The sequence below is a fragment of the Athene noctua genome, chromosome 29 (genome assembly GCF_965140245.1).
Source record: "Athene noctua chromosome 29, bAthNoc1.hap1.1, whole genome shotgun sequence".
NCBI classification, from domain to species: Eukaryota; Metazoa; Chordata; class Aves; order Strigiformes; family Strigidae; genus Athene; species Athene noctua.
The window spans coordinates 1,618,427-1,645,941 of NC_134065.1; the positions used below are offsets into that span (position 1 = coordinate 1,618,427).

At 69.9% G+C, this 27,515-nt stretch overlaps 4 protein-coding genes across 10 annotated transcripts; 1 reads left to right on the forward strand and 3 right to left on the reverse strand.

Moving 5' to 3' along the window:
* Window positions 1–2,209: 2,209 nt before the first annotated feature.
* On the reverse strand, window positions 2,210–6,337 carry EFNA4 (ephrin A4). Its single transcript, XM_074929093.1, has 6 exons — window positions 6,225–6,337; window positions 3,768–4,060; window positions 3,232–3,300; window positions 3,013–3,072; window positions 2,660–2,929; window positions 2,210–2,544 (listed from the first exon to the last, which is right to left on the reverse strand). Exons 1-5 carry the CDS (start codon window positions 6,335–6,337, stop codon window positions 2,841–2,843), a joined length of 624 nt encoding a protein of 207 aa, XP_074785194.1. The 3' UTR covers window positions 2,210–2,544; window positions 2,660–2,840.
* A 2,295-nt stretch (window positions 6,338–8,632) lies between these two features.
* On the reverse strand, window positions 8,633–16,607 carry ADAM15 (ADAM metallopeptidase domain 15). 7 transcript variants are annotated; one of them, XM_074929087.1, is made up of 25 exons: window positions 16,400–16,607; window positions 15,552–15,655; window positions 14,888–14,964; window positions 14,455–14,533; window positions 14,267–14,343; window positions 14,008–14,191; window positions 13,871–13,933; window positions 13,720–13,788; window positions 13,432–13,601; window positions 13,269–13,353; window positions 13,049–13,197; window positions 12,791–12,968; window positions 12,533–12,625; window positions 12,224–12,419; window positions 12,042–12,150; window positions 11,813–11,963; window positions 11,658–11,735; window positions 11,469–11,580; window positions 11,221–11,359; window positions 10,779–10,832; window positions 10,417–10,522; window positions 9,941–9,997; window positions 9,609–9,680; window positions 9,310–9,431; window positions 8,633–8,779 (listed from the first exon to the last, which is right to left on the reverse strand). In XM_074929087.1, exons 1-25 carry the CDS (start codon window positions 16,482–16,484, stop codon window positions 8,737–8,739), a joined length of 2,652 nt encoding a protein of 883 aa, XP_074785188.1. In that variant the 5' UTR covers window positions 16,485–16,607; the 3' UTR covers window positions 8,633–8,736. The 7 variants fall into 7 exon arrangements, 6 of the variants coding, with proteins under 6 accessions (XP_074785188.1, XP_074785189.1, XP_074785190.1 ...); XM_074929088.1 differs by lacking the exon at window positions 10,779–10,832; XM_074929089.1 differs by lacking the exon at window positions 9,941–9,997.
* A 583-nt stretch (window positions 16,608–17,190) lies between these two features.
* Window positions 17,191–22,576, reverse strand: DCST1 (DC-STAMP domain containing 1). The gene is made up of 16 exons (XM_074928771.1): window positions 22,510–22,576; window positions 22,306–22,431; window positions 22,154–22,228; window positions 21,926–22,054; window positions 21,702–21,841; window positions 21,431–21,608; window positions 21,136–21,279; window positions 19,231–19,352; window positions 18,987–19,144; window positions 18,710–18,809; window positions 18,522–18,617; window positions 18,195–18,321; window positions 17,975–18,091; window positions 17,712–17,854; window positions 17,517–17,630; window positions 17,191–17,427 (listed from the first exon to the last, which is right to left on the reverse strand). Exons 1-16 carry the CDS (start codon window positions 22,574–22,576, stop codon window positions 17,194–17,196), a joined length of 2,070 nt encoding a protein of 689 aa, XP_074784872.1. The 3' UTR covers window positions 17,191–17,193.
* Window positions 22,577–22,586: 10 nt separating this feature from the next.
* On the forward strand, window positions 22,587–27,149 carry DCST2 (DC-STAMP domain containing 2). Its single transcript, XM_074928772.1, has 16 exons — window positions 22,587–22,690; window positions 22,802–23,151; window positions 23,252–23,422; window positions 23,552–23,653; window positions 23,747–23,941; window positions 24,040–24,105; window positions 24,221–24,434; window positions 24,521–24,678; window positions 24,789–24,953; window positions 25,545–25,712; window positions 25,819–25,919; window positions 26,019–26,149; window positions 26,286–26,401; window positions 26,505–26,598; window positions 26,683–26,922; window positions 27,021–27,149. The coding sequence occupies exons 1-16, from the start codon at window positions 22,587–22,589 to the stop codon at window positions 27,118–27,120; spliced, it is 2,475 nt and encodes an 824-aa protein (XP_074784873.1). The 3' UTR covers window positions 27,121–27,149.
* Window positions 27,150–27,515: the final 366 nt, after the last annotated feature.

Genomic DNA, 27,515 nt, shown 5'->3' on the forward strand with positions numbered 1-27,515 from the left:
AGCCCCTGTCCCGGCATGGCTGGGTGGGGGGAGCCTGGCAGCGTGAGCCAGGACATTCCCTGCGTGCTGCCGCGAGCCAAGGGCTTGTGTCCAGGCTCGTCCCAGTGCCACAGGGCTGGGCATGGCCGTGCTGTGCCTCCATCTCACCTCCCACCATGCCGCCGTATCTCCCAGGCTGTCAGCACAGCCCCGCCGGCTCTTTATCCCCCTCTTCATCTCCGTGCTGCCTATTACCATTTCGCATCATTTTCTGTTCCTGGCGATAAATTTTTCTTCCCCATTTCCAAAGGTTTAACTCCCACCCGCCCACAGTGCCTGGGGCTGCCCCGTGGGGCACGGACCCACTGGCTGAGGGCACCCGGGCACCCTCCCCTTCCCCAGTGGGACCCGGGTGTCCTGGCACCCCAGCATCCTGCCTGGTGGGGGTGGCAGCGGGGAATCGGGGCGGGGGGGGCGGGCTGGCATCGTTGTGGGGTGAGCCCCGAGATGGGGAGATTGCGAGACAGAAGGGACGGGCTAATGGAGCCTATTCCTTTAATAGATTCAATTTCTGCCGCGGCTGGCTGCGGGGCGCGGAGCCATCAATTCGATTCAGGGGACGGGGAATCTGATTTGGAGCGGCCGTGCCATCAATTAGCTTTTATTGATGGCATTGCTCATTGGAAGTCGATGGGATTTGAAGCCGGCAGCGGCTCCCGCATACCAAGCAACCCCGCTCAAGGACAGGGACCCCCCCCTCCTGCTTCTGGACCCTGCACCCACCCGCGGGTCCCCACAGGGACCCCTCGGCCTCACCCTGGGAAAGCCCCAAGGGGCTGGGTCAGAGAGATGGGCACCCCCCTAGCACCCCTGTACAGGGGTCCCGCAGGGCACAGCCTCCCCAGCACCCCTGCACGGGGGTCCCACAGGTCACCATCACCCCTTATACCCCCTCATGGGGGTCCTTGGGGGATGCCCCCACCCAGCATCCCTATATGAGGGTCCCCTGTGACATGGTTGCTCCCAGCACCTCACGTGGGGTACGGTCCCCCCCAGGATGGTGTCACCCCCACACAGAGGGGGTCCCATACGGCACAGTCTCCCCAGCATCCCCCATGGGGGGGGTCCCACAAAAGCATGACCCCCCCTCCACTGCCCCCGGCCGCCTCTGGGCTCTGCTGCAGGCCCCGTGTCAGGTCCAGGCCCCGCTGTCCCCCCGGGGACGGGGTGTCCTTGCCCGGTCAAGGAGGGGGTGCGAGGATGGGGTGCGGTGGGGGGAGGGGCAGGCAGTGGCGCGGGGGGGGGTGGGGGGGGAGGGGCACGGCGCGGTCGATGCTTTTGCTCAGCCTCTTGCCAAGCAGTTTCTCCGAGAAGCCATAAAACCTGTCTGACGTGCCCAGCACCACTGCGGCAGGCGGCCGGCAACGCCTGCGCGGGGAGGGGGCTGCGGGGGCCCAGCTGCTGGCGGCCCCATGGGGAGCTCAGCCCCAGCTGGGCCCCCCCAAAGAGGGCAGTGGGGCTGCACCCACGGGGGGGTTGGGGACGGGAGCCGCTGCAGGAGCTCTGAGCAACCCTCCGGCCAGCGGGCAAGCCTGGGGCCTGCCACTGCCGGCTCCATCCCGCGGCTGCCCAGAGCTGTGACCCCCCCAGCACGGACCCACCCGGCGGTGCCACCAGATCGGCCCCCGCAGAGACCCGGGGGTCCTGTCAGCAAAGGGTGAAATCCCAACCATGCCCCCCACAGCCCCCCGCTTCGTGGTGCATCCTAGGGGGGGTTGCACCGGGCGGACGGACAGATGGACGAAGGACAAGTGCCCTGGGGGCAGCCCAAGCCCCGGCGAGGGCAGCAAGTGGGACTAAGGCTGGGGGCTCTGGGCAAGCGATCCCCCCCCCCCAACCCCACCACCCCTTTGCCCCCCATCCCATCCTAGGCGCCAGGAGCCGCCGCTGGGTCCCGCTGCCAGGCGCTAATTGCAGGCAGCTCGTCTGTAATTAAAGCTCTCCCCGTGACATGAGCTGACATCTCAATATCAAATCGCTGCAATTAAACCCCCGGCCTTAAAGGTTGTGAGGAGAGGCACAAGCACCCCCCCACCCCGGGGAGCAGCTCCCCCCCGCCCCGGCCTGTGTCCCTGCACCCCTGGGGGCGATGGGGACCGTGGGCTCGGGCAGGAGGGGACCCCACGGGCAGGAGGGGACCGTGGGCGACGCGAGGCCAGGGGTGGGGGCTGCGAACTTGCAAACACTGTATTGCTCGGCTCAGTCACTACCAGGGGTTAAAACCAAACCGTAGGGGCCGGTGACGGCACGGAGGAGGAGGGCGTCTTCCCAGAAGACAGATCGGTGTGTCCTCGCCGGAGGACAAGGCAACAGCGGGGCTGGGCGCCTGCTGCCCCGCTCCAGGGCCTGAGGACGGGGGTCCCCATTCCCCTGGGGCTGGGGGGGGGTCCATGGGGGAAGGCACAAGAAGAGGCGGCGGCCCTGGGGCAGAGCAGGCGCCCGCCGAGCTGCGGGGAGCCCAGCGCCGGGGCAGGGCGGGCGGCGGGGCCGGTGGGCGCGAGGTCCCTGGGAGAGGAGGAGGAGGGAGGGAGAGAGCCCTGTCAGGGGGTGCTGCGGTGCGGCCGGGGGGGGACCAGTCCCCCCCCACCGCCCCAGAGCCCCCCGCTCTCTCCTCCCTCACCTTCCAGGCCAGAGCTCCTGGCCCCGGCTCGGCTCTGTGGAGGTCCGGCGGGTGAGTCGTGACCCGGGGCTGCCCCACGGGCTTGGCGGGGAGGGGGAGGAGGAGGATGGTTGGAGGAAGAGTCTGGAAGCAGGCGGTGGGGCAGAGGAGCCCGTCTCCCCGCCATGGGCAGCACCAGGGGTCAGATCCAGAGCAGGGCCAGGAGCGTGAGCGCCAGGCACGGGGCGCGGGGCTGCAGCGGGGCCACGATCCCCCGGGCGGGCACCGCGTCTGCCAGAGCAGGAGCAGAGGTCAGGGAGAGTCACAGCCCACCCGCGCCAGCCCCCCAGATCCCCCGCCCCCCCCGTACTCACCCTCCGGCCCCCCGCGCCCACGGGGCTGCGAGTTGGGAACCTCCGTTACCGGCTCCGGTGCTGAAATAAACCCCGAAGGTGTCACCCCTGGGGCACGCGGTGTCACCCCCGAGGCCCCGGTAGCCCCCAGCGGGGTCCAGGCTGCCCCAGAGGCAGGGGAGGGGGAACCCCGGACTTTTGGGGCGCAGTCACACCCCACACCCCCCCCCAGCCACTCACTGGTGCCTCTGCAGCAGACGGAGACGCGCAGCTTCAGGCAGCGCCCGGCGCTCTCGGGGCTGGGGACAGCTGGGCAGAGGGGACACATCGGGGGGGGGGGTGTGTCCCCCCGGCACGGCCCCCCCGTCTCCTCCCCAGCCCGAACTGGGACCCCCCCGACGGCCGGGACGGGCCAGAGCCGGGCCTGGGGCGCCCCCTCCCGGCGGATTTTGGGGGTGTCACACCCCCCCCCCCCCGCAGCCTCTAGAGACCCCCCCGCGCACCCCCACCCTCCCCCACGTAAGCTAACCCGTGTTGCATCCCGAATCCCCGGGTGCAGCCGGACCCCCCTCCCGCACCCCAACCCTGGCTGCATCCCCCCCCCCCGAGGGCACCCGGACTCCCCAACTCCGGCTGCACCCAGAGCCCAGCGCAGCCGGACCCTCCCGAGCACCCCAACCCCCAGACCCTGGGTGCACCCCCACCCTCCCACGCGCCTGAACCCCGGTGGGACCCGCCCCCCAGGCACCCCCCCACCGCACCCCGAATTCACTCACAGATGTAGTAGTAGCTCTCCCCCGGCTCGAACTGGAAACCGAGTGGAAAAGGGGTGAAGCGTTGGATCTTCTCGGAGAAGCGGACGGGCCCGAAGGGCGCGTGGGGCCGGTTGCACTCCCAGCGTTTGAAGGCCCCGGGGGTCTCGTAGCAGCCCCGGTAGCCCTCCCGGTCCACCATGAAGAGCGTGAAGGTCTCTGCCCGGCCGGCGGGCACGGCCCCCTCGTAGTGCGGGCAGTAGATGTCCAGGTAGTCATTGATGGCCACCTGGATGGTGTAGTCGTCCTGCAGGAACCTGCCGGGCAGGGCGAGCCGGGGAGCACCCCGCTGTGCCCCCCCCGAGGGATGCCCCACTGCCCCCCTCCCCGCCCCGGCCTTGGCAAGGCAGGTAGCCGGGCTTTTGCCAAAAACCAGCTCCCGGCCACCCGCCCGCCCCACACAACCAGGCATCAGCTTGGATTAGCCGCAGGCCGCTGGAGCTGAATGGGCTCGGCCGCTGTGGCCGGCGGGGGGGACCCCAGCCACGCCAGCCGGGGCACAAAGCCCCTCGCCCCAGGCACCCGCCTCATCGCCCCTGGCGCTGATCGGCGCTGACACCCCGGCGGGGGGCCAGGGGGGCCACCCCCGCGTGAGGCCGCCTGCACCGGTAACGCTGCTGGCGGGGGGGCAGCTGGCCGGGGCAAGGGGGTACGGGGTTGTGGGGGGGGTCTGGTGGCCGGCAGGCAGGGGAGGGGGCCCAGGCGGGTCCCTGCGCGGGCAGGCAGCGGCATGAGCTCACGCCCGCGAACAGCGGCCAGGCCGGGGTGGAGCAGACACCTCTGCAGGCACACACACGCGTGCACACTTGTGCACACACATGTATGCGCACACACACACACGTGTGCACACGCTTGGTCCTGCCTGTCCCCGGGGACAGCGATGGAGCAGGAGCCCCTCTGCACGCACACACCCCCCCCCGGTAACCTGCACCCGCGTCTCCCCACCGGCCGCATCCTGCCGCGGCCTGGGCACGTCCCGGCCTGGCAGCGCCCTGGCAGGGCTGGGGCTCCTGTGCGGGCAGGGTCACCCCGTCCCGGGGGGGGGGCCTGCCTGGGAGACCCCCCCCCGGCCGACTCCAGCCCCCTCCTCCTGCCCCGGTGCGGGCACGGGCAGCGGTTACACCGGGCACGGAGTCCTGCGGGGGCCGGTGTGTTCGTCACGGGGCCGGCAGCGCTGCCAGGCCGGGGGGGGCTCGGGACCCGGCCCCCCCCCCACGCCCCCCCCTGAGGCCGGGGGCTCGTGGAGGCCGGGGCCGGGCGCGGGCTCCCCGCTGACTCAGAGCATCCTGCCGGGCGACGCTGGCCGGGACGAGCCCAGGCAGGGCCGAGGGCCGCCGGGGGCCGGGGACCTGCCCTGACCCCTCCGAGGGGGCTCGCAGCGCCCCCCCATTCCCAGGACACCCACGGGTGGGGGGTTCCCGCGTCTCCCACCCACAGGTCCCCGCTCCTGGGGGTGTGGGGGGTGCCCCCAGCCCTGCCCAGCCCGTGCCCCCCTGCCCCAGCCCTGCGGGACCAGGCCACGAGCCCCCGGCCCCCCCCGAGCTGGGAGATGCCTGAAATGGAGGGGGGAGGCCAGGCGGGGGCTGGGGCCAGGCCCGGGGCCACCGGCGGTGACGGCAGAGCCTGCGGGAGCCCCCCTGGCCCGGCAGGGGCTGGGCCCGTTGCCCGGTGGCCCCCACCGGCGGGGGCACCCGCAGGCCTGGCAGTGCCGCCCACCGGCTCGATGCCCCCCAGGGTGACCCCAGGCTCGGTGCCCACCGGCCACAAGTGGCCCGGGGCTGCCCAGCGAGCTGTGCCCGGGCTCGGTGCCACCTGAGGATGCCCAAAAGCTCGGGACCGTCGAGGGCACCCGCGCCCGGGGCAGGTCGGTGCCACCGGGGACGTGGCACCGGCGGCGCTGTCCACCAGGGGCTCGGTGCCACCCGGGGCTCGGTGCCACCGGCAGTGCCCGCTGGCTCGGTGCCACGGGGGATGCCCGGGGCTCAGCACCACCCGGGCGTTCTCGGCGGCTCGGGACCGCCTGGGGATGCCCGGTGGCTCGGTACCACCGGGGCTATTCACCGGGCTCGGTGCCACCCAGGGGCTCGGTGCCACCTGGGGGTACTCACCGGCTCGGGACCACCTTGGGGCTCGGGACCGACGGGGACGCCCGGTGCCGCTCGGCACCGCCGGGGGTACTCACAGGCTCGGTAACGCCCAGGGGTGCCCGGTGGCTCGGTAACACCGGGGGGACACTCACCTGCTGGCTGCCACCCGGGGCTCGGTGCTGCCAGCGCTGCCCGGTGGCTCGGTGCCCACCAGCTCCGCCCCTCCCGGGAGCCCACCGCCCTCCGCCCCGACCCTCCCGGCGGCGCGGGCCCGGGCTCGGCGGGGCCCGGGACGCACAAAGAGCGGCGGGGCCGGCGGGGGCGGCGGCGCTACCTGGGGTTGCTGCCGTTCCAGTGGATGCCGTGGCGGAAGCCGCGCACCGGCGGCGGCGGCGCCCAGAGCAGCGGAGCCCAGAGCAGGAGCCCGAGCAGCGGCGCGGGGCGCATGGCTCCGCCGGCGGCGGCGGGGGGCGGCGGGGCCGGGGCCGGCGGGGGGCGGGGGCGGCCCGGCCCGGCGGGGCTCGGCACGGCCCGGCCCGCCCCGACAACTTCGGGCCAATCCGCGCCGCGGCCGCCGCCCGGCAACTTCCCCGAGTGCCATTAACCCTTGGGGGGCGGCACCGGGCGCCCCCGGCACCGGGCACCCCCCGCCCCGCCGCCACCGGCACCGCCGGGATCCGCCCGGCGGCCGCACCCCGGCGCGGCACCGCGGACACGGACCGGCACCGGCACCGCGCGGGCAGCCGGCACCGGCGGCACCGGGGGGCCCCGCGACCGCCCCTCCCCCGGCCGGGCACCGGCACCGGCCCCGGGGGGAGACGCGGCCGGGCGGTGCACACGGGGCGGCTCCTGCACACGCGTGTCCGTGCACATACGCGTGTGCCTGCACATACGTGTGTCCGTGCACATACATGTGTCTGTGCACGGGGGGCGGCTCCTGCACACGCGTGTCCCTGCACATACGCGTGTGCCTGCACATACGCGTGTGCCTGCACATACGTGTGTCCGTGCACATACGTGTGTCCCTGCACACACGTGTGTCCGTGCACATACATGTGTCTGTGCATGGGGGGCGGCTCCTGCACACGCGTGTCCGTGCACATACGTGTGTCCCTGCACATACATGTGTCCCTGCACACGCATGTGTCTGTGCACAGGGGGTGGCTCCTGCACACGCGTGTCCGTGCACATACGTGTGTCCCTGCACATACATGTGTCCCTGCACACACGTGTCTGTGCACAGGGGGTGGCTCCTGCACATGCGTGTCCGTGCACATACATGTGTTCCTGCACACGCATGTATCTGTGCACAGGGGGTGGCTCGTGCACACGCGTGTCCGTGCACATACGTGTGTCCCTGCACACACGTGTCTGTGCATGGGGGGTGGCTCCTGCACACGCGTGTCCGTGCACATATGCGTGTCCGTGCACATATGTGTGTCCTTGCACACGCGTGTGTGCCCACCGGGCAGCTCCTGCACATGCAGGTTCCTGCACACGCATGTGTATGTGCAGACAGGGCGGCTCCTGCACACACATGTGTGTACGTGGCAGACATGGGGCTCCTGCACACACGTGTGTCCCTGGACACATGTGTACATGCACACAGCACAGCTTCTGCACACATGGCCCTGCACATGCATGTGATTATGCCCACCGCGGGGTCCCTGCACACACATGTCCCTGCACACAGTACAGCTCCTGCACACATGTCTATGCAGACACACGTGTCCACACACATGGGGTGGCTCTTGCCCAGGTGTCTGCGCACATACATGTGTCCCTGCACACGCCTGCCCCTGTGCAGAGGGCAGCTCCTGCACACACGTGTGTCCCCACAAAACATGTGTCTGTGCACATGTGTCCCTGCACACACGTCTGCACACGTGTCTCCACAGCTGTCCGTGCACACGTGTCCCCACCCAGTGTCTGTGTGCACACATGTATCCCTGCTACCATACATGCACACGTGCGTGTCCCCAGTCTGTGTGCACACGTGTCCCTGCACACACGTCTGTGCACATGCGTGTCCCTGCACACACATCCATGCACACGCATGTGTCCCACACAGCCCCATGCACAGGCATACACATGTCCTCGCACACACGTGACTCCACACACACATCCATGCACACACAGGTGTCCCTGCACACACGTGTCACCGTGCACAAATGTGTGTCCACACACATGTCCGTGCAGACGCGTGTCCCCGCACACACACGCGTGTCCCTGCACACACACACACGTGTCCCTGCACACACACACACGTGTCCCTGCACACAGGTGTCCCCGCACACACGCGTGTCCCCGCACACACACACGCACACACGCGTGTCCCCGCACGCACACACACGCGTGTCCCTGCACGCACACGCACACACACGCACGCACACGCACACGCACGCACACGCACGCACACGCACACACGTGTGTCCCTGCACGCGCACACACACACACACACACACACACACACACGTGTGTTCCCGCCCCCCCCGCCGGGCGGTTCCCGCGCGTGCCCGCGCCCACGTGGCTCCGAGGCCGCCCCGCCCCCCGCGCGCGCCCGGCCGCCAGGGGGCGCTGGGGGGCGGAGCCACTTCCGCTGCAGGCGGCGGAACTTCCGGCGTCGGCCGCGGGGGCTGCCGGGAGCTGTAGTTCGGCGGGGGGCGCCGCGCCCGGTCCCCTTCCCTCCCCCCCCGCCCTGCCCCGGTGGCCCCGGTCCGGCGGAGGCAGCGCGGAGGCAGCTCACAGCCCCTTTATTGGCGTCGGCGGGGGACAAGCGGGCGGCGAGGCCCCGCGCTCAGGCCCTTCCCCGCGGCTCCAGCGCTGCGGCCGTCCCGGCCCGCGGCTCAGGCCTCCCGCTGGGCGCCGGCGGGCGGCGGGGGGGCCGGCCTGGGGGAGAGAGCGGGCGGCGATGGGGCCGGGGCCACGGCCCGGGCCCCTGCTCGGGCCCCCCGCAGCCTCCCCTGCGGCCCCCGACCCCCCCCTCCCCGCAGCCCCCCCATCCTGGCCTCCCGCTCTGACCAGCCCCCACCCAGCCCCCCACTCTGGTGGCGTGTAGCGCCCCCCCCCAACCTGGCACCCCACAGCCCCCCCCTCTGTCCCCTACAGCCCCGAGTTGCCCCCTACTCTGGGTCCCCGCAGCCCCCCATCCTGCCCGCCCCCTCCCCTCTTAGCACCCCACTCTGGTGGCATGTAGACGCCCCCCCACCTAGTAGCCCACAGCCCCCCCACTTTGTCCCCTACAGAACCCCCAGTTGCACCCCACTCTGGGCCTCTGTAGCCCCCATCCCGGACCCCCCCGCCAGCCCTTAGCACCCCACTCTGGTGGCATGTAGGCCCCCCCCCCCCCAAGCTGGCACCCTGCTCTGCCCCCTTGCAGCCCCCCTCCAGCCCGGTCCTGCCCCCCCGACCCCGCTCACCTGGAGGGAATCACCGTGACGTAGGGGTGACCGGGGGGAGTCTCGCTGTGGGGGAGCGATGGCCCCGGGGGGTCCAAGGGCAGCGGCCGCTGAGGTGGGGGAGGCTTGGCCGGGCCTGGGGGCTGCAGGGGAACGGGGGTGTCAAAGCTCCAGCATGAGCCAAGTCCCCCCCCACCCCCTGCTGGGCTTGGGGGGGGGGCCTCAAACCACCTCCCTTACCCCGGGGAGGGGTCCCCCCGGCCCAGGCACACGCCGTCCTGCCCCACACGCTGCTGGTGCCGCCGCCGTGCTGCCGTTACCTGAGTGCCTGGCGCCACGGGGTCCGCGGGCAGCGGGCGTGTGGGGGGGGGCGGCCTGTCCGAGGGGGGGGCCTGGGCAGAGAGAGCGGGGGCAGTGAGACAGCGGCGGACAGCGAGACAGCTCAGGGAGCAGCGGTGGCGGGGATGAGCCTCCCACCAGGCAGGTTTTTTTTTGGGGGGGTGGGGGGGGGTGGGGGGGTGGCCAGGGCTGTCCCGTGTGGTGGGCACCGGGAGCCGTGGCACGGAGATCCCCGAGAGCTGGTGTGCAGCCAGGCATGCAGCGGTGGCCAGGGAGGTGCTGGCCGGGACCCCCACCCCGGCCCGGGCGTTACCTTGGGAGGAGGGTCCGGCGGGAGGGGCCGGGAGGGCGGATCGGGCCGAGCCGAGGGCTGCGGAGAGAGGGAGAGGGGGCAGGCGCCATGCAGCCCCGGAGCGGGGCAAGCCGTGCAGCATGCGGAGACCCCCCTCCCACCGCCAAGCAGAGACACCCCCCCGCCACGCCACAGAGGGGCTCAGCCCCACGTCACCAAGCCCTGAGTGGCCACCGCGGGCCCTGGCCGGGCACCGAGCCCAGCGCAGGGCGCTGGGGCAGCACGGTCGGGCCGTGCCAGGCTGCTCCCGTCCCGGGGTGCCGCGGAGTCCAACCACGCAGCCCCGGCACGGGGGGACGCTCAGAGCCGGGACCCGGGGCTGCCTCCTCGGCAACCACCAGCCCGAACCCCGGTACCCACGGCAACCACAGCCTGTTACCACGGTGACAGCATCACCCTCGCCAGCGGCCCCCCTCCATCCCCAGCCCGGCTCTCACCTTGCTGCTGTGCATGACCTGCAGCTCCGTGGCCTGACGCCACTGCGGGGGCCGGGGGCGTTCAGGGGGGCCCTGGCTGCCTGCCCGGGGCTCCGGCTGCGAGATCCTGCAGGGAAGAGGCAGGATCAGGCCCCGCTCGCTCCGGGCGGTCGGAGGAGCCCACACGGCAACCGAAGAGACACCGACACCAGCAGAAGCCCAAGAGAAACGAACCCCTCAGCACCGGAAGATGCGACACCCTGCACCCCGGGGCTGCCCCACACCCCCCGGGCACTGCCAGGGGAAGATCGCAGCACCGGAGGCCTTGCGAAGCAGGATGGCTCAGGGACAGCCCCACGCCCAGGCTCCGGCAGTGACGTTACCCGCTCCAGCCGTCTGGGGCTTCTGGACCCAGGAATCGCACCCGGGTCTCAGCGCTGTGGGGAGAAGAGTGGGGGGGCTCAGCGCGGGGCTGGGGGACAGGTGGGGGCAGGCAGCCGTGGGGGGGAGCTTGTGGTGACACAGAGGGAAGAACCGCGGTGACACGGAGTGACGCTGCATGACAAGGTCTGCTACCTGTGCCGGGGAGGGGCGGGGGGGGATGCACACGCACACAGACTCACCGGGGGCACACGCATGCACAGCGCTCGCTCAGCCGCCGCGGGACACGCGTGTGCACACGCACGTGCCCGCGCCCTGCTGCCCCGCCACACGCGTGTGCGCGCCCACATGCAGCTCCGCTCCCTGCCACGGTGCACGCGGCGCGCACGACAACCCGTGTGTGTGTGTGTGTGTCCCCCTCCCCGAGCCCCCGCTGTCCGTTACCTGTACTGGCAGGACGTCCCCTTGCCGAGCTGGCAGAGGTGCTTGTGCAGCCCGGCGCGGCGGGCGTAGCAGAGCCCCAGCGCCAGGGCCAGCCCCAGCAGCGCGCTCAGCAGCAGGGCGGTGGGCAGGGCGCTCCCCCCTGCGGAGATTGGCACATCAGCCCCCCCCCGCCGTCGCTGCACCCCACACCAGCTCCGGCCGCACAAAGCCTCATTCTCTGCGCGGCGGCTGCCAGCCTCTGCCCTCACCTCGCTCCAGCGCAGCGGGGCCGCTGTCCTGGCTGCCCCCCGCGCCGGGGCTCTCGCAGGTCCGGGGGGCCCAGCCCTGCTCACAGTGGCAGTGCCCGTGGTTGTTGCACACCTGAAGGGGGTGACACCGAGCCTCAGCCCCCAGCAGGCCCCCATCTCCAGCACCCACCCCCCCAGCCTCACACTCACCCCATGCCCGTGGCACTTGCTCCGGCACTGCTGGTCACCCAGTGTGGAAACGTCCTGGCACCGGCGCTGGAGGCACATCTGCAGGGGGATGGGGTGTCAGCACTGGGGAAGCCCCCCCAGCTCCCTGGGCCCTTTCCCACCACCCTGGCACTCACCTTCCCGGGGCCGCAGGCGGTGCCGGGCAGCACCATGGCTGCGTCGCTCACATCCTCATCCCTGGGCAGGAGGGTCCCCTGGCAGGACCCTTCTGGTCTGTCCCCGTGGGCGCTGCCACGCTGGCACTGCAGCATCCCGCAGCTGGCGTCCCTGCGGAGACAAGGAGGGGTCAGGGGTGGGGGGGCACAGCACAGGGCAGGGGGACAGCGAGCCAGAGCCGGCACTCACCGCTGGGCGCAGGCGACGTAGGAGCCGTTGGGCAGCCGCCCGCAGTGCCCACGTTCATCCCCTCTCGCGTTCAGGGAGGCCATGCAGGAGCTGGAGACAGGGCCGGCGCCTGCAGCGGGGGGGCGGCAGCAAGCCTCAGCACCCCCACCCAGCCCCTGACCCCCGCCGCAGCCCCACCGTACCTGCCCCCAGCAGCTGCTGGCACTGCCCCTCGTAGGTGGCACAGGCGCCACCGTAGCAGAGCGCCCGCCCGCCGGCGCAGGGCTGCCCGTCCTGCAGGAAGGTGTCGGGTGGGCAGCGCGGAGAGACCCCGTCACAGAACTCGGGCAGGTCGCACTCGCCCAGAGGCTCCCGGCACGGGTGTCCGGCGCGACGCAGCTGGTGGGGGAGCGGGGGGGTGTGTGTACAGTCAGATGAACAGGGACCCCCAAGAAACCCACCCCGGGGAGCAGCTGGAGTGCCAGCACCGCTGCCTGCCTGTCTCCACGTACCCGGCAGTCCTGGCAGCAGGCGTCCCCCGTGGCACACTCGGCCCCGGGCACCAGCTGGCAGATGCTGCTGTTGCAGCAGGGATCGGTGCATTCCTGCCGGCACGGGGGTCGCCGTGAGCGCGTGGCACCAGCAACCCCCTGCCAGCTCCGCAGCCGGGCCGGGCCACGGCGGCCCCGGGCAGCCCCAGCCTCAGGAAAAGCAGGGGGAGTGGCCGCAGGGGGGAACCCCAACCCACCCAAAGCCCCCCCATCCCGTACCACGCTGAGGCCGCAATCGCAGCCCTCGCCCGGCTCCAGGAAGCGGTTCCCGCAGCGGGGGCTCCCGGCCAGGCGCCGCGGCTCGGGGACGTTGGAGAGGCACCAGCCCTGTCCCCGCCGCAGGCTGCGCTCCAGGTCCTGCCGGCTGCAGTTGCTGAAGCTCAAGCCGGGCGTCAGCCTGCGGAGCCGGAGAGGGGTCAATGAAGGCGGGGAGGGGGCTCGACCCCGGTCCCCCACGGCCCTGCCCGCTGCCCTCACCCCGTGGGTGACGCCATGATGCAGCCGCGGTCCTGCCGGACGTCGCTGCAGTGGCAGAAGCGCCCGGCGCTGTCGTGCCGCATGCCCAGGTTGTGCCCCAGCTGATGAGCCACCGTGGAGGCGACGACGAGGACGCTGACCGAGTGGTCCTGTGGGACAGCGGGGAGGGTCAGGGTGGGTGGGAAGCGGGGGGACAGTGGCGGGGATGGGGGGTACTGACCATGCTGACCCCCCCGGAGCGCACGGGGGAGCACATGGAGGCTTGAGCAGATGTCCCCACCGAGACGTCTTCGAAGCGGGCGCCCCTGGGGAGACAGCGCAGGGGTGGGGGAGGGCTGCCTGCGCCCCTTGTCCCCCCATCCCCGTCCCTGTCCCCCACTCACGTCAGGAGCTGGGCGTTGTCGTGGGGCAGCCGGGGCAGCAGCTCCTCCTGGCGCCAGCGCAGGAACCGCTCCAGCACGGCCTTGCCGCTGGCGCCCACCGCAAACTGGTCGCCCTCGCTCCAGACCTCCACCGCCAGCAAGGCCACCCGCACTCCCAGCGGCTGGAAGAACTGGGGGGGGGACAGGGGACGGGTGTCAGAGACCCCCCCAAGCACCACGGCAGTGAGAGCGCAGCCGAGCCCAGCACCGGGCTGGGACGGTGCCCGACAGGTCACGGCAGCAACTCACCACATCAACCTGGTTGGCGATTTCCAGGGTGCGGGTGCGGATGCGTTGCAGGTCAGGGTAATTCTGGAACTGGGGGTGCAGGGAGAGGTGTCAGGGGGGCTGCGGGGGTGCAGGGCAGCCCCTGCACTGGGGACACCTGCCCAGCACTCACCGCAGCGTGGTCCACCACCATCACCAGCTCCACGAACCGCTGCTCCGCCACCGCCCGCTTGCCCTGGGGAGGAGAGGGGGTCAGGGGGTGGCCGAGGGGACCCTCTCCGGTGGGGCTAACACCCACGGGTGACCTACCCTCTGTGGCCAGGGGGGGTCTGTCGCTTCTGCTGCCGCCTGGGGAGGGTCCAGGGGGCCCTGCCCGCAGGCCCGCGGCGCCAGCCGGACCTCCCGCGGCCGGTACGCGACGTGCTGCCCCGGGGGGCCGCCGGCCGCCGGCTCCAGCCCGTAGCTCCTGGTCTCCGACAGCCGCAGGTGGCCACTGGGGAAGGGGAGAGGAGACATCAGCGGCACGGTGGGAGCTGGGCTCGGGGACTGTGGGGGGCCGGGGGCTCACCTGAGTCCAGCACAGGCGCAGAGGCTGGCCCAGGAGCCGGGGAAGCCCCGCACTGTCCCCCGGTAGCAGCAGTGCTCCTGCAGCAGAGAATGGGGGGGGACTCAGGAGCCACCCCTGTACTGGGGTCCCCAAGGGGCATGGGGATGGCTTGGGGACGCTGCTGGGGACATGATGTGCCTGGATTCTACCTGCTCGCTGGCCTCCCGTGTCACCTGCGTGCCGCTGGGCAGGTAGTAGAGCAGCGCCCCGGTGCCCAGCACCAGCTCCCTGCCAGAGGAACGTGTCACCCCCACAGCAGGGACCCCCCGCTCACCCCCCCATTGAAAAGGGGGACCCTGGTACCTCCCCCACCTGCTGTGGCTGCACCATGGATGGAGACAGGGTCCCTGGGACCCCCACCCCACATGTACCACGGGTGGAGAAGGGGAACAAGGGACCCCCCACACTCCATGTGCACCACGGAAAGAGAGAGGGTCCCCAAAACCCCCACCCCTTGTGCACCATGGATGGAGATGGAGCCCATGGGGCCCCCACCCTGCACACACCCTTCAAGGATACAGGAACCCCGGGACCGCCTCCCCACTCCCACCTCTTCTCTGCCCCAGCCAGCCATCAACTCACCAGTTTTGCTCCAGCTCCAGCACCAGCCGCAACCCCTCCAGCTCCAGCAGGACCCGCAGCCGGGCTGGGAACCCCCCCTGCCACAGGCAGCAGTTACAGAAGGACCCCCCCGCGCTGCCCCAAGCTGCGGGTCCCCTCCCATCCCCACACACCCTCCGAAACGCCGTGACCTCAGCGGGGTGTCGGCGGGGGGCCAGGGGACCCGCCTGGCCCCGGCGTGTGCCTGGAGGGAGGGGCGGAAGGGATCCCCTGCCCGCCCCGGCCCCCGCAGGAAGCGTCCCTCCCTCCCCGGCTCATTGTGCTGGGCAACGGGGTGGGGGGGGGAGTGGGACAGAGCCGGGGCCCCCCCACCGCCCCCCGCACTTCCTGCCCGGTGCAGCGCGGCGGAAACGCCGGAGAGACTCCCAACGGCTACGGGGCGGGCTGGGCCCTTCCGCCCCCGGGGGGAGGAACGCGGGGCGCAGGGTGGGTGCCCCGACCCCCCAAGGTCCCTCTCGGCATCAGGAGGGGAAGGGGGATCTGTTGGGGGGTCCCAGGGGCTCTGGGCGCTCAGACCCGCAGGGGCCCGAGTTTGCTGCGCCGGGCAGGGGGCAGGGGGAGGTGGTGGGGTGCAGGCAGCCCCCCACGCGGCACGAGCACCCCAAGGACGCGGGCGGGGGGTCACCTGGGTCGCCTCTGCCAGGCTGAGTGTTCGGTTGTCCCGCAGGACCCGCGGGGTCACATGCCAGAAGTGTCCCAATTCTGCGCGGCGCTGGCGCCAGCTGTCACCTGCGCGGGGCCCAGAACAGCTCCGGCACAGCCCGCACCCCGCAGCCCCCCATCACAGCAGGGCCCCCCAGGGCCAGGGCAGGGGGCTCGGAGTGGGGAGCAGGAACGGGGGGGGGGGCTCCCACGCTCCCCCCAGCAGCTCCTGGGGTGCCCCCGGGGCGAAGCCCCAAGCATCGCCCGGCGGCGCTACCCAGGGCGCCGGGTCCCAGCGGAGCCCGGGGGACACCTGGAGGTGACCCCCGCGGGGGGACGTGGCGGGGACATGGGGAGCGCAGGGCCCTGCCTCGGGAGGGGCTTCCCGGGGCCCCCTGCCAGGCCTTGCGTCAGCCCCGGCCCGGCTGCCCAGTACAACCAGCTCGGGGACTGGGGGCAGGGCTGGGAGGACCGGCCCGGCTGCCTCAGAGTCCCGCAGCCCCCCCCCGCCCCCGGCTCTCCAGGGCACCCCCGCCCTGCTGGGGCCCGGAGGATGCTGGAGGGACGGGGGTCCCCCGCAGACCCCGCTCCCCACGGCCCCGCCAGCCCGGGGAGCGCCGGTCCCCACGGCTCGGCGGCTGCACCAAGCCGCGGTCCCCCGGGGGGGGGGGCACAGAGCATCCCCCGGGACGGCGACCCCCGCTCTCGTCCCGACCCCCGCCGCCAAGCACGAACACCCCCAGCCCCTCCCCGGCTGCTGCCGGTCCCCGCGCGATGCCCCGGAGGAGCCGACCCCCCCCTCCCGCCCCGGGACCCACCGTCCCCGCTCACCTGCGCCGCTCCCGGTGTCCCCGGTGCCGGTGGCGAGGAGCAGCCCCGCGGCGAGGAGGAGCAGCCGCAGTGCCCGCGTCCCCATCGCCCTCCCGCAGCCCGAGCGGGGCCCGGTGGCCCCGGGCAAGCGGCTCCCGAGCTGACCCGCCGCGGCCACCCCCGCCGGCGCCCCCGCCGCGCATGGCACCGCCGCCGCCACCGGGCCCGGTCCGGCCCGGGAGGAGGAACTTCCTGCCCGGCCCCCGCCCGGCTCCGCCCGCCGCCCCGCCGCCGCTCCGACGGCGACGCCCAGCCCGGCCGGCGCGGGGGGGTCTGGACGGCCGCGCCCCCGGGGGCGGCTCCGGGGCTCCGCGCAGCGGCGGCTGCGCTGGGACCGGCTGCACTGCCCGGGGCGCTGCGGCGGAGCCCCCGCCACTGCTGATGCGGAGCAGGACCCCCACCCTCCCCATCCCGAGCTCCCGAGACCCCCACCTCCATCACCCGGTACAGTGAGACCCCCACTCTTCCCACCCCGTGCAGCAGAGACCCCCCCCCCCCCTTTACTGCCCCATACACTGGAGCCCCCACCCTCATCACCTCACACAGCAGAGAACCCCCACCATCACGCCCCCCACGTGAACCCCCCCTTCCCCAACACACATATCATCCACGCTCCCATCCCCCCCACTTTGGTCACCCTTACACCCCCTTTCTCCGTACCCCAGAGTCCCCCACCCCCACCGATGACCCCCCCAGACCCCACTTCACGCTGCACACAGGGCGGGGGGTGTCGCAGCCTTTATTGCGGGGTGCCCTCAGGCCGCGTACCCCGAGTCCTCCTCGCTGCTGTCCTGGGAGAGGCTGTGCTCCGCGGGGGTGCAGGCGAGGCACATGCCCCCCGCCTCCCTCCAGCACCACCTGCAGTACCGGGCTCTGCAGGCCACCGCGGGGCAAACCCGGTCCCGGGGGGTCTCGGGGGTCCCGCACACGGTGCAGCTCTGGCGCATCCAGCAGCGCAGCCACGGCCAACGCTGCAGCAGCGACTTCCCCTGCGGCAGGAGGGGGGGGCGCTCAGTCTGAGCGGGAGCAGGGGCACAGCGGACCCCCCCCAGCCCTGTGTCCCCGTCCCCCCGCTCACCCATCCCGGGCGGTGCCATTTGCGCTGGGCGATGCGTTTCTGCTGTCTCTGGACGAAGTTGTGCCGCTGCCGCAGCAGCTTGTTGTAGAGGTAAAGCACACGGCTCTTCTCCCTCTGCAGTGGCAAAGACCGTGAAGGGTGGCCTGGGGGGCACCGAGGCCACCCCAAAAACTGCCCCCCTAGGCTGCCACTCACCTTGGGGAAGTAGAAGGCGGCGATGGCGCGGCGCAGGCGGTACGTGTAGGCCTGGGCCAGGCAGAACAGCACCAGCACGACCAGGGGCAGGCCGCTGTCCACGTACTGCTGCATCCTCATGGCCTGCGGCTGCGGCAGGCAGGCTGGGGACAAAGTGACAGCGCTGAACCCCCCCCCCCCCAGGATATAGTCCCCCCAGCCCCTCTCGCAGGCAGGGGTGGCCAGGCCATGGAGCTTGGGGAGGGGAGGATGGGGTGTGTCACCTAAGTTGGACGTCTCCAGCTGGGTGTCGGAGGTGGTGTTGAGGGCCCCAACGGTGCTTCTCAGGAGCCGAGCCATCAGGGACGTCCCTGTCACCTGCACGGACAAGTGGTGGCTGCCTGCAGGATGGGAGCATGTGTTGGGGGGGCTGTGGGGCTGGAGAGGTGGGCGGAGGGGAGGGGGTGAGCCTTGCAGGGCACGGGGGGGGGGCCGGGGGCTCACTGTGGAAGGAGTACTGCACGAAGGAGTGCTGCTGGATGATGCTGAGCATGGTGAAGAGCACGTGGTCCAGGCCGCAGGAGAGGAGGAGGAGGAGCAGCGGTGGGATGCACTCCAGCAGCTCCAGCACCTGCAAAGAGTGGGGTCTGCCACAGCCTGTCCCCCCGTCACAGAACCCCAGAATCATCTGGGTTGGAAAAGCCCCTGAAGCTCCTCCAGCCCAACCATGAACCTCACCCTGACCGTTCCCAACTCCCCCAGATCCCTCAGTGCTAGGTCAGCCCGAAAGCCCCCCCCGCCCCCCCCCCCAGCCCCCTACCAGCCCCTCACCACATTCCGCAGCTCGGGCGGCTGCACGGTCAGGCGACACGGGAAGATGATGGCCGAGAGCTCTGACGGGCGCAGGGGCAGCAGCGTCCGCTTGTGCTGCGGGAGGGGGGAGCGGGGCAGCTCAGCACAGCCCCCCAAAACCCCCCACTGGGGGTGGGGGCCGCCTTCTGCCCCTTCTCCACCCTCACCTGCTTTCTGCGGCGGGCATCGATTTGGTGGAAGTAGGTGGTGATGTAGAGGTTGTCGAAGCAGATGTCGTGGCAGTACTTCTTGGTGTAGGAGAAAGCCCTGGCAAGAGGGGGAAGGGGGTCTGGGGGGCGTGAAGGGCCGGTTGCAGCCCCTCAGGACCCTCCTCCTTGTCTTTGTGCCCCCCCCAAGACCTGCTGCCAAAGGAGACCCTCACCCCTCCATGCCCTGTGGCTGGCACAGGGGTGCTCCCTCTGCCCTCCCCACCCCAGAGCTCACGAGATGAAGACGAGGAGGAAGGTGTAGGAGAGCAGCAGGCGGAAGAAGGAGACGGCCCGGTTCAGGTGGTCACCGTGCTGCCGCATGTGCGAGGTCACCTCCTCCATCAGCTGCTCCGCAGAGACGCTGATGCCCGACATCATCTCGCGGTGCTCCTCCTGCGGCAGAGGGGCCACGGGGCTGAGCAGGATCCAGCCCCCCAGCCCCCACCGCGGGCCCTGGGCGGAGGGGACGGGGCACCCACCTGTAAAACGACATCGGCGTGGAATTCCTGGCTGAGGTTGCTGACGGAGTTGTTCAGCATGTCGTACATCTGCCCGAAGTTGCCATCCACGGGGATCCTCTCCTGGCACCAGCTGCGCATGACTGAGGGGACAGAGCAGGGACAGAGCGGGACAGAGCGGGACAGAGTGGGGACAGAGCAGGGACAGAGCAGGGACAAAGAGGGGACAGCGAAGGGACAGAGTAGGGACAGAGCGAGGACAGAGTGGGGACAGAGCAGGGACAAAATGGGACAGAGTGGGGACAGAGTAGGGACAGAGTGGGACAGAGTGGGGACAGAGCAGGGACAGAGTGAGGACAAAGTGGGACAGAGTGAGGACAGAGCAGGGACAGAGTGGGGACAGAGCAGGGACAGAGTGGGGACAGAGTGGGGACAGAGTAGGGACAGAGTGGAACAGAGTGGGGACAGAGTAGGGACAGAGCAGGGACAGAGTGAGGACAAAGTGGGACAGAGCGAGGACAGAGCAGGGACAGAGTGAGGACAGAGTTGGGACAGAGTGGGGACAGAGCAGGGACAAAGTGGGACAGAGTGGGGACAGAGCAGGGACAGAGTGAGGACAGAGCAGGGACAAAGTGGGACAGAGCAGGGACAGAGTGAGGACAGAGCGGGGACAGATTGGGGACAGAGTAGGGACAGAGCAGGGACAAAGTGGGACAGAGGGGACAGAGCAGGGACAGAGTGAGGACAGAGAGGGGACAGTGAGGACAGAGCAGGGACAAAGTGGGACAGAGTGGGGACAGAGTAGGGACAGAGTGGGGACAGAGCAGGGACAAAGTGGGACAGAGCAGGGACAGAGTGAGGACAGAGAGGGGACAGTGAGGACAGAGCAGGGACAAAGTGGGACAGAGCAGGGACAGGGTGAGGACAGAGAGGGGACAGTGAGGACAGAGCAGGGACAAAGTGGGACAGAGAGGGGACAGAGCAGGGACAGAGAGGGGACAGAGCAGGGACAAAGTGGGACAGAGTGGGGACAGAGCAGGGACAGAGCGAGGACAGAGTGGGGACAGAGTGGGGACAGTGAGGACCGAGCAGGGACAAAGTGGGACAGAGTGAGGACAGAGTGGGGACAGTGAGGACAGAGCAGGACAAAGTGGGACAGAGTGGGGACAGAGCAGGGACAGAGCGAGGACAGAGTGGGGACAGAGCAGGGACAAAGTGGGACAGAGTGGGGACAGAGTAGGGACAGAGTGGGGACAGAGCAGGGACAAAGTGGGACAGAGCAGGGACAGAGTGAGGACAGAGCGGGGACAGATTGGGGACAGAGTGGGGACAGAGTGGGGACAGAGCGGGACAGACAGGGGACAGAGTGGGGACAGAGTGAGGACAGAGCAGGGACAAAGTGAGGACAGAGCAGGGACAGCGTGAGGACAGAGTGGGGACAGATTGGGGACAGAGTGAGGACAGAGTGGGGACAGATTGGGGACAGAGTGGGGACACCAGGGACAAAGTGGGACAGAGTGAGGACAGAGCAGGGACAGAGTGAGGACAGAGTGGGGACAGAGCAGGGACAGAGTGGGGACAGAGCAGGGACAAAGTAGGACAGAGTGGGGACAGAGCAGGGACAGAGTGAGGACAGAGTGGGGACAGTGAGTACAGAGCAGGGACAAAGTAGGACAGAGTGGGGACAGAGCAGGGACAGAGTGGGGACAGAGAAGGGATAAAGTGGGGACAAAGTGGGGATAGAGTGGGGACAGAGCAGGGACAGAGTGAGGACAGAGCAGGGACAAAGTGGGACAGATAGGGGACAGAGCAGGGACAATGCCAGCAGAGCTGTGACCCCCCCGCATCGCCCCAGCACGGGCTGCAGCCGCCGTCCCGGGGGGGCAGGCGGCAGAGCCGGCGTCCCCTGAGTCCCATGTCACCCACCCTGGGCGATGTTGCAGAGCAAGGTGAACTTCATGGGCAGGCAGAGGAAGTGGCTGACGATGGGCACGCGCACTTGGGACATGCAAGCGTGGTGCTTCTCGCTGAACCAGTCCCAGCAGCGCTTCATTCCCAGCTTGATCACATCTGGGGGGAGCAGGAGCCCTCAGCTGCCCGGACACCCCCAGCCCCGCGGGCCCCGGCACCCTCCGGGCGCCCTGCCAGGCCGGCAGCGGGGGGGCTGCAGCAGCCCCGTCCCCTGCCCCGCAGCTGCCAGCCTCCCGCCCGCCCCGCTCACAGTTGCAGCGCAGTTTAGTTTTCCTCTCGTACAGCTGCTGGGTGCTGGTGGCCGAGCGGGGGTTCAGCTCCGGCTGCTGCCGCAGGTCGTACCCCGCCTCGCTGGCCACCTCCTCGTTCAGCCCTACGAAGGCGCGTGAGACGTTCTGCATCTCCGTGTTCAGCGTCTGCCCGCTCCGCTGCCAGGGGTGGGAGGACACACAGAGGTTTAGCTCCGTTCCCCCTGTGTCCCCCCCCCACCCCGCACCCCCCCAGGACCCCTCCTGCCTCACCACCATGTCCTCCATCACCCCGCGCATGGGGGCCATCGACACCCGCCAGAGCTGGCGGCTGTGGTTGACCTGCAGCTCCGCCACGCAGCCCAGCGAGCGCGTCACCTCCTCCAGGTTGTGCCAGACGTTGGCCACGGGCCCTGGTGTAGGCAGGGGTTGGCTTAGGCCCTGCCAGGCCCCAGAACTCTGCTGAGGGGGACGGGGACACAGCGGGGGGACCCTACCGTTGTAGATGGCAGCAAGGACAAAGGAGAGAATGTAGACTCGGCCCTCCTTGCCCAGGAATTTGGGGCCCATGAGCAGGCTGGCACAGCGAAAGTGGGGGGACGTGGCCCAGCCCAAGGCAGTCAGCCCTGCGGGAGAAGAGAGCTGTCCCTGCAGTCCCACAGAGAACCCCCCCGGGGCCCCCAACGGCCTCCGTCACCCCAGTCCCCTCCCAGGCCCATCCTCACCTGTCAGCACGCAGGAGATCTGCAGCTTGCGCATCTCCGTGGTGTTCATGGGCATGATGAGGAGCTGACACAGCCCTGAAAGACCCACAAATGTGCCCTGAGCTCCCAGTGCCACCAGCCCCTCACTGTGCCCAGTACTGGGACACACTCACCAAGGCCGAGGAGGGTCCCAACACCAGCGCCCAGGAAGAACTTGCTGCAGCGATATTGGTCTGGCTGGCTCCAGAGGAACCGGCTGCAGGGGGCAGGCAGCAGTGAGACCACCACTCGCTTCAGGGCTGCGTGGGGAGGGAGGCGTCAGCCCTGCCCTCACCCGCTGCCCGTGCGCCAGGGACGGCCTGAGAGGGGAATCTCACTTGTGTTGGGTGGCTTCTCCTTCCTGGGTGCCTCTGTCCCGGCTGAGCACTCTGGCCCAGGCGCCATCGCTGGCTCCATGGCTCTGTGCCTCATCCTGGCAGTGGTGAGCTGGTCCCTGGGACCCGACAGCTGTGAGATAGTCCCTGGCAACAGTGGGCTGGTCCCTGGGACCCGGCAGCTGTGAGACGCTCCCTGGCAACGGTGAGGTTCTCCCCGGGACCAGGCAGAGTGAGATACTCTCTGGGACCCGGCCTGCTGTGAGCGGCCTGTTCTGCCTGTTGTATCCCTCAGAGAGCACCAGGAGCCTGGGAGAGCTCGGCCCGGCATGGGGCTGCTCTCACGGCTGAGGGGCCAGAAGAAGAGCCCGGCACCACAGTCTGAGAACAGGCAACCTCAGCAAGTTCCTCCTGGGCTGAAGGAGACGAGCAAGGCGCGAGAATTGGCCCACAGCACCGGTGGCTTCGTGATGGGCATGGCACTGGCCAGCATGTATGGGGCTGTGGTGCTGCTGGCGCAGGGCCACAATATTTGGTACTGCGTGGTCACCACCGTCACCCTGGGCGCGGGGCTGGGGCTGGGCATGGCCTTCTCCTTCAGGGTGCGGGTCAGCGTGCTGCTGGCACTGCCCCACATCTTCACCAGTAAGCAGGCGGTCGGTCCCACTGCCGGGAGCCGGGGGGGGGGCGGTGCTGGGGGCGTGCTGGGTCCCAGCTCACCCCCAGGGCTGTGCTGTCCCGGCAGGGGAGGGGAAGATGCTGATGCTGCTGCTGGCGCTGGGCATGGCCGTGCAGGGCCCCTGCACCAACATCCTGCACAACTTCTCCCAGACCGCCGAGTCGCTGTCGTGTGGGGCCGAGCTCGCCCTCAACCAGACGGCCGAGCGGCTGCAACGCGCCCAGGAGCCGCTGCTGAGTGAGGGAAAGGGCTGGGGGCCACGGGAGGGCGGGAGGGCCCCGTCCCTTCCCTCCCGGGGGCAGTGCTGGCGGGCCCTGGCCTGCCCTCGCCCCTCGGGGTGCAGTCAGGGGTGCCCTTCCTCCGCAGACATGCTGACCAAAATCAAGGACATTTCCCAGAAAGCCAAAGTGGTGGGTGACCACGCCCGGAAGTTCTTCCGCTCCATCATGGACTCCGTCAGCCATGTTGGTGAGCAGAGCTGTCTCCAGCAGCCCCCCACCTGCTTTCGGCCCATCCCTGTCCCCACTGTCGTCCCCCAACGGCCTTTCCCCCCGCCCGCAGCCCGGGTCCTGCGCAACGTCTGGCTGTGGCTGGCGAACATGAGCAGGGTGTGCAACAGGGAGATGGGCACGCCGTTCCAGCGCTGCATGCGCCTCTTCGACGACGCCAAGAGCAACTGCGAGCGCACCATCCCCCTCCTCTTCTTCCTCTGCTACATCATCGTCGCCTTCAAGCCGCTCTGTGGCCTGGCCGGCTGTGAGTGGGGGACAGCTGCAGAGGGGTGGGGGGCGGCAGGGTGGACGCCTGCCCGCGGTGGGGGCCCCGCCCTGGCACAGACACCCCTTCTCCCGCAGTGACCGCCATGTTCTGCGTCATCCCACACTATATCCAGTACTTCGTCAGGAGGCAAATCACAGCCCGTGAGTATCCCGGTGCTGGGGGGGGGCTCAGGGGTCCTTCTGTACCTCCCCTCTGCCGCCTCCCAGCTCTCACTCCAACCCCAAGCACCATGTAAGCACCTTGTCACCCCCACAGCCCTCACGGACGCTCTGGATCGTGTCCGCCGGGAGTTTGAGTTCAATATCTCAGCTGTGCACCGCTTCAACATCAACCTCAGCGCCAGCAAGAGCCTGGGGGAGGTGGCCCTGGACATCATGGAGGCGGTGCGGGAGCACATAGAGCCCACACGCCGGGTCCTGGGGCTCTTCACGCACATCTCCTTCTGCGCCATCCTCTACATTTACTTCCAGTGAGCAGGCTGGGGTCCCCTTTTCCCCCCTCTGTGAGGACAGGGACCCAGCGTGCCGGTGCCCAGCATCCCCTCTGTGTCCCCAGGGCACTGCGGTACCTTCGCCGGTACCTGAAGGATGACACCTTCGACAACGTTTACATCACGTGGCGCTTCGTGGAGCTGGACCTGCAGCGAGCAGAGAAGGGCAGACCCACCGTGCTGCCCCTGTCAGCCCGCGAGAGGGGCCGCTACATCCCCCCAGGTCAGTCCCACGCCCCCAGATGAACCCCACAGCGGGGAATCGTATGGGGGGGTTGGAGGGGGTGTCCCCAGCACACTGCGTGTCCTCACGGTGCTGCCATGCCTGTCCAGCCGCGCTGTGGCTGTCGCGGAAGGAGCGGCGACGGTACGGGCTGCAGCTGGTGGGGGTCCTGCGCCACGTGCTGCTGGGGCTCAGCATCATCCTGGCCGACTACAGCCTCTTCTGGCTACTTGACCTGGTCCGGCACCAGCTGCAGGGGGAGATCGTCGCCAGGGGTGAGTGGCACCCACCGTGCTGGGGCAGCACCCTTAGGTGCTTTGCTAGCCACGGCTGGGGCTTTGGGGCAACGGGTGAGTGACGTGAGCGTGGCCAGAGAAGGGCAACGGAGCTGGGGCAGGGTCTGGAGCACAGGTCTGCTGGGGAGCAGCTGGGGGAACTGGGGGGGTTCAGTCTGGAGAAGAGGAGGCTGAGGGGAGACCTCCTGGCCCTCTGCAACTCCCTGCCAGGAGGGGGCAGAGAGGGGGGGTGAGTCTCTGGAGCCAAGGCCCCAGCGCCAGGCCCCGAGGGAATGGCCTCAAGCTGCCCAGGGCAGGGTCAGGCTGGCTCTGAGGAAGGATTTCTGTGCAGAAGGGGCTGTTGGGCGTTGGAATGGGCTGCCCAGGGCAGGGGGGAGTCCCCGGGATCCCTGGGGGGGTTGAAGAGTCGGGCTGAGCCAGCGCTGAGGGATCTGGGGGAGTTGGGAACGGTCAGGGGGAGGGTCATGGTTGGGCTGGAGGAGCTTCAGGGGCTTTTCCAACCCGGATGATTCTGGGGTTCTGTGGGTGGCCAAATCCCTATTCCCCAGGACTGAGCCACTCGTCCCACAGCACCAGCAGTTCTGGGCGTCAGTGTCAGCGGGAAGGGCTATGCCAGCGACATCTTCCGGGACGTTGTCTCTGCCTTCGACGCGCTGCAGGAGGGCAACATCTCTGTGCTCTCCCCACGCTGCCTCCTCCAGCCCGTGGAGCCCGACTACAGCACCTACATCAACATGGGTGAGTGAGGGGGGCTGCACCCTCAGCATGCCAGGTTGGGGTAGGGGGGGGGAGTACAGGAGTGTGTGGGGGGTCACCCCTGTGTGTCTCATCCTCTTCCCACCAGGAATCCTGTACGGCATCTGCCTCTTCATCGCCGTTTTCGGCAGCCACGTGGCACGGCTGCGCCGAGTGGTGTGTGCTGCCTACTACCCGGCCCGCGAGCAGGTTAGAAGCCCCCCCGTGCCCCCCCCCCACCCCCCCCCAGACCTACCCACACTTTCCTTTGGCAACCACTTGTCCTCACCTCATCCCCCGCCTTGCCAGGAGCGCACGACCTTCCTCCACAGCACCATCCTGGCACGGCGGGCCGGGTTGTTCCGTGCCCTGCGCCAAGCTACCATGCGGCACACGGGTGATGCCAGCAAAGGCAACATGCTCCTCTTCCTCACCTCCAGGTAAGCAGCTTGTTGGGCATTGCCAAAGGGCAATGCCATCCCCCGGGGGGGGTCCGCGGCAAGGGCTTTGCCCTTGCCGCGGACCCCCCCCCGGGGTGTGGCATTGCCCCATGGAGCATCATTTCCCTGCCTGCAGGCTGCCCGCTGTTGCCCGGCTGTTTCGGTTCTTGGGCGTCCAGCAGAAACGCTGCCTGGCCTGCGGGATGGCTGAGCAGCCGGATTTCATCAAGTGCATCACGCCCAACTGCAAAGGTAGGACCCCCCCGCCCCGTCCCTTTTCTAGAATGGGGACATAACACCCCCCACACCCCCCCCCCAAAATCTCCCACCTGTCTCACGGCCCCTTTTCCCCCAGGGCTGTATTGCAGCGAGTGCTACCAAACCCTGCGCAACATCTGCTCCGTCTGCATGGGCCCCCTGAGCTACCCGGACTGCGGGGATGAGGAGATGTGAGTAGGGGGTGCAGGGGGCCCACAGGAGCTTTGGAGGGGGAGGGTGGGCTGCAGCCTAATCCCCCTGCTCCGTCCCCGCAGAGACTCCAGCGACGAGGAGACGGTGGAGCTGTGGCTGGGTGCTGTGCGGGTGCTGCGGGGCCAGGAGCAAGGGCGGCTGCTGCGGCAGCGCATCAAGGAGGTGGCGGGGGGCCGGGGGGGCAGCCGACGGCTGTCCCGGGAGCTGGTAACCCGGCTGCGAGCCCGGCTGAAGGAGGAGGAGAGTGAGGAGAGCGACGGGGACAGCAGCGGGGGGGACAGCGAGGACAGCTCGCTCTCCAGGTGAGGGCCGGTGAGGGCGATGGCCCTGACATCCCGTGGCACTGCGGGTGCTGGTCCCCAACACTGGTCTGCCCCCCGCCCCCCTCCATCCACCCCAGCCTGGACTTCAGCTACCAGGAGCGACCTGAGAGCAGTGGCAGCGAGCTGGAGGAGGTGACGGTCCTGCAGCCGCCCAGCAGCAAGGGCAGGGCCCAGTGACGGCAGGACGGTGCCACGCGGCAGCGAGGACATGGGGCCAGGCTCCAGGGACGTGGCTGGAGCCCGAGCAGCGCGGTGGAAGCCGGGAGCCGCTGGGGTGGGTGGGGAGGGGCTGATGAATAAAGCACTTAGTCCTCGAGGCACCAGTCCCGGTGTCCTGAGTTGGCATCTGGCACCTCATGGTGGTCCTGCCCTTGTGGTGCCCCCAGCCCCATTCCTGTGGTGTCCCCAGCCCCTCATGCCCCCATCCTCACCCTTGTGGTGTCCCCAGCCATGTCCCTGTGGTGCCCCCAGACTCGTGCCCTCATCTCCATCTTCATGGTGCCCCCAGCCCTGGCCCTGTCCCCACAGTACTCTCAGCCCTTCACGACCCCATCCCCATCCCCATGGTGCCC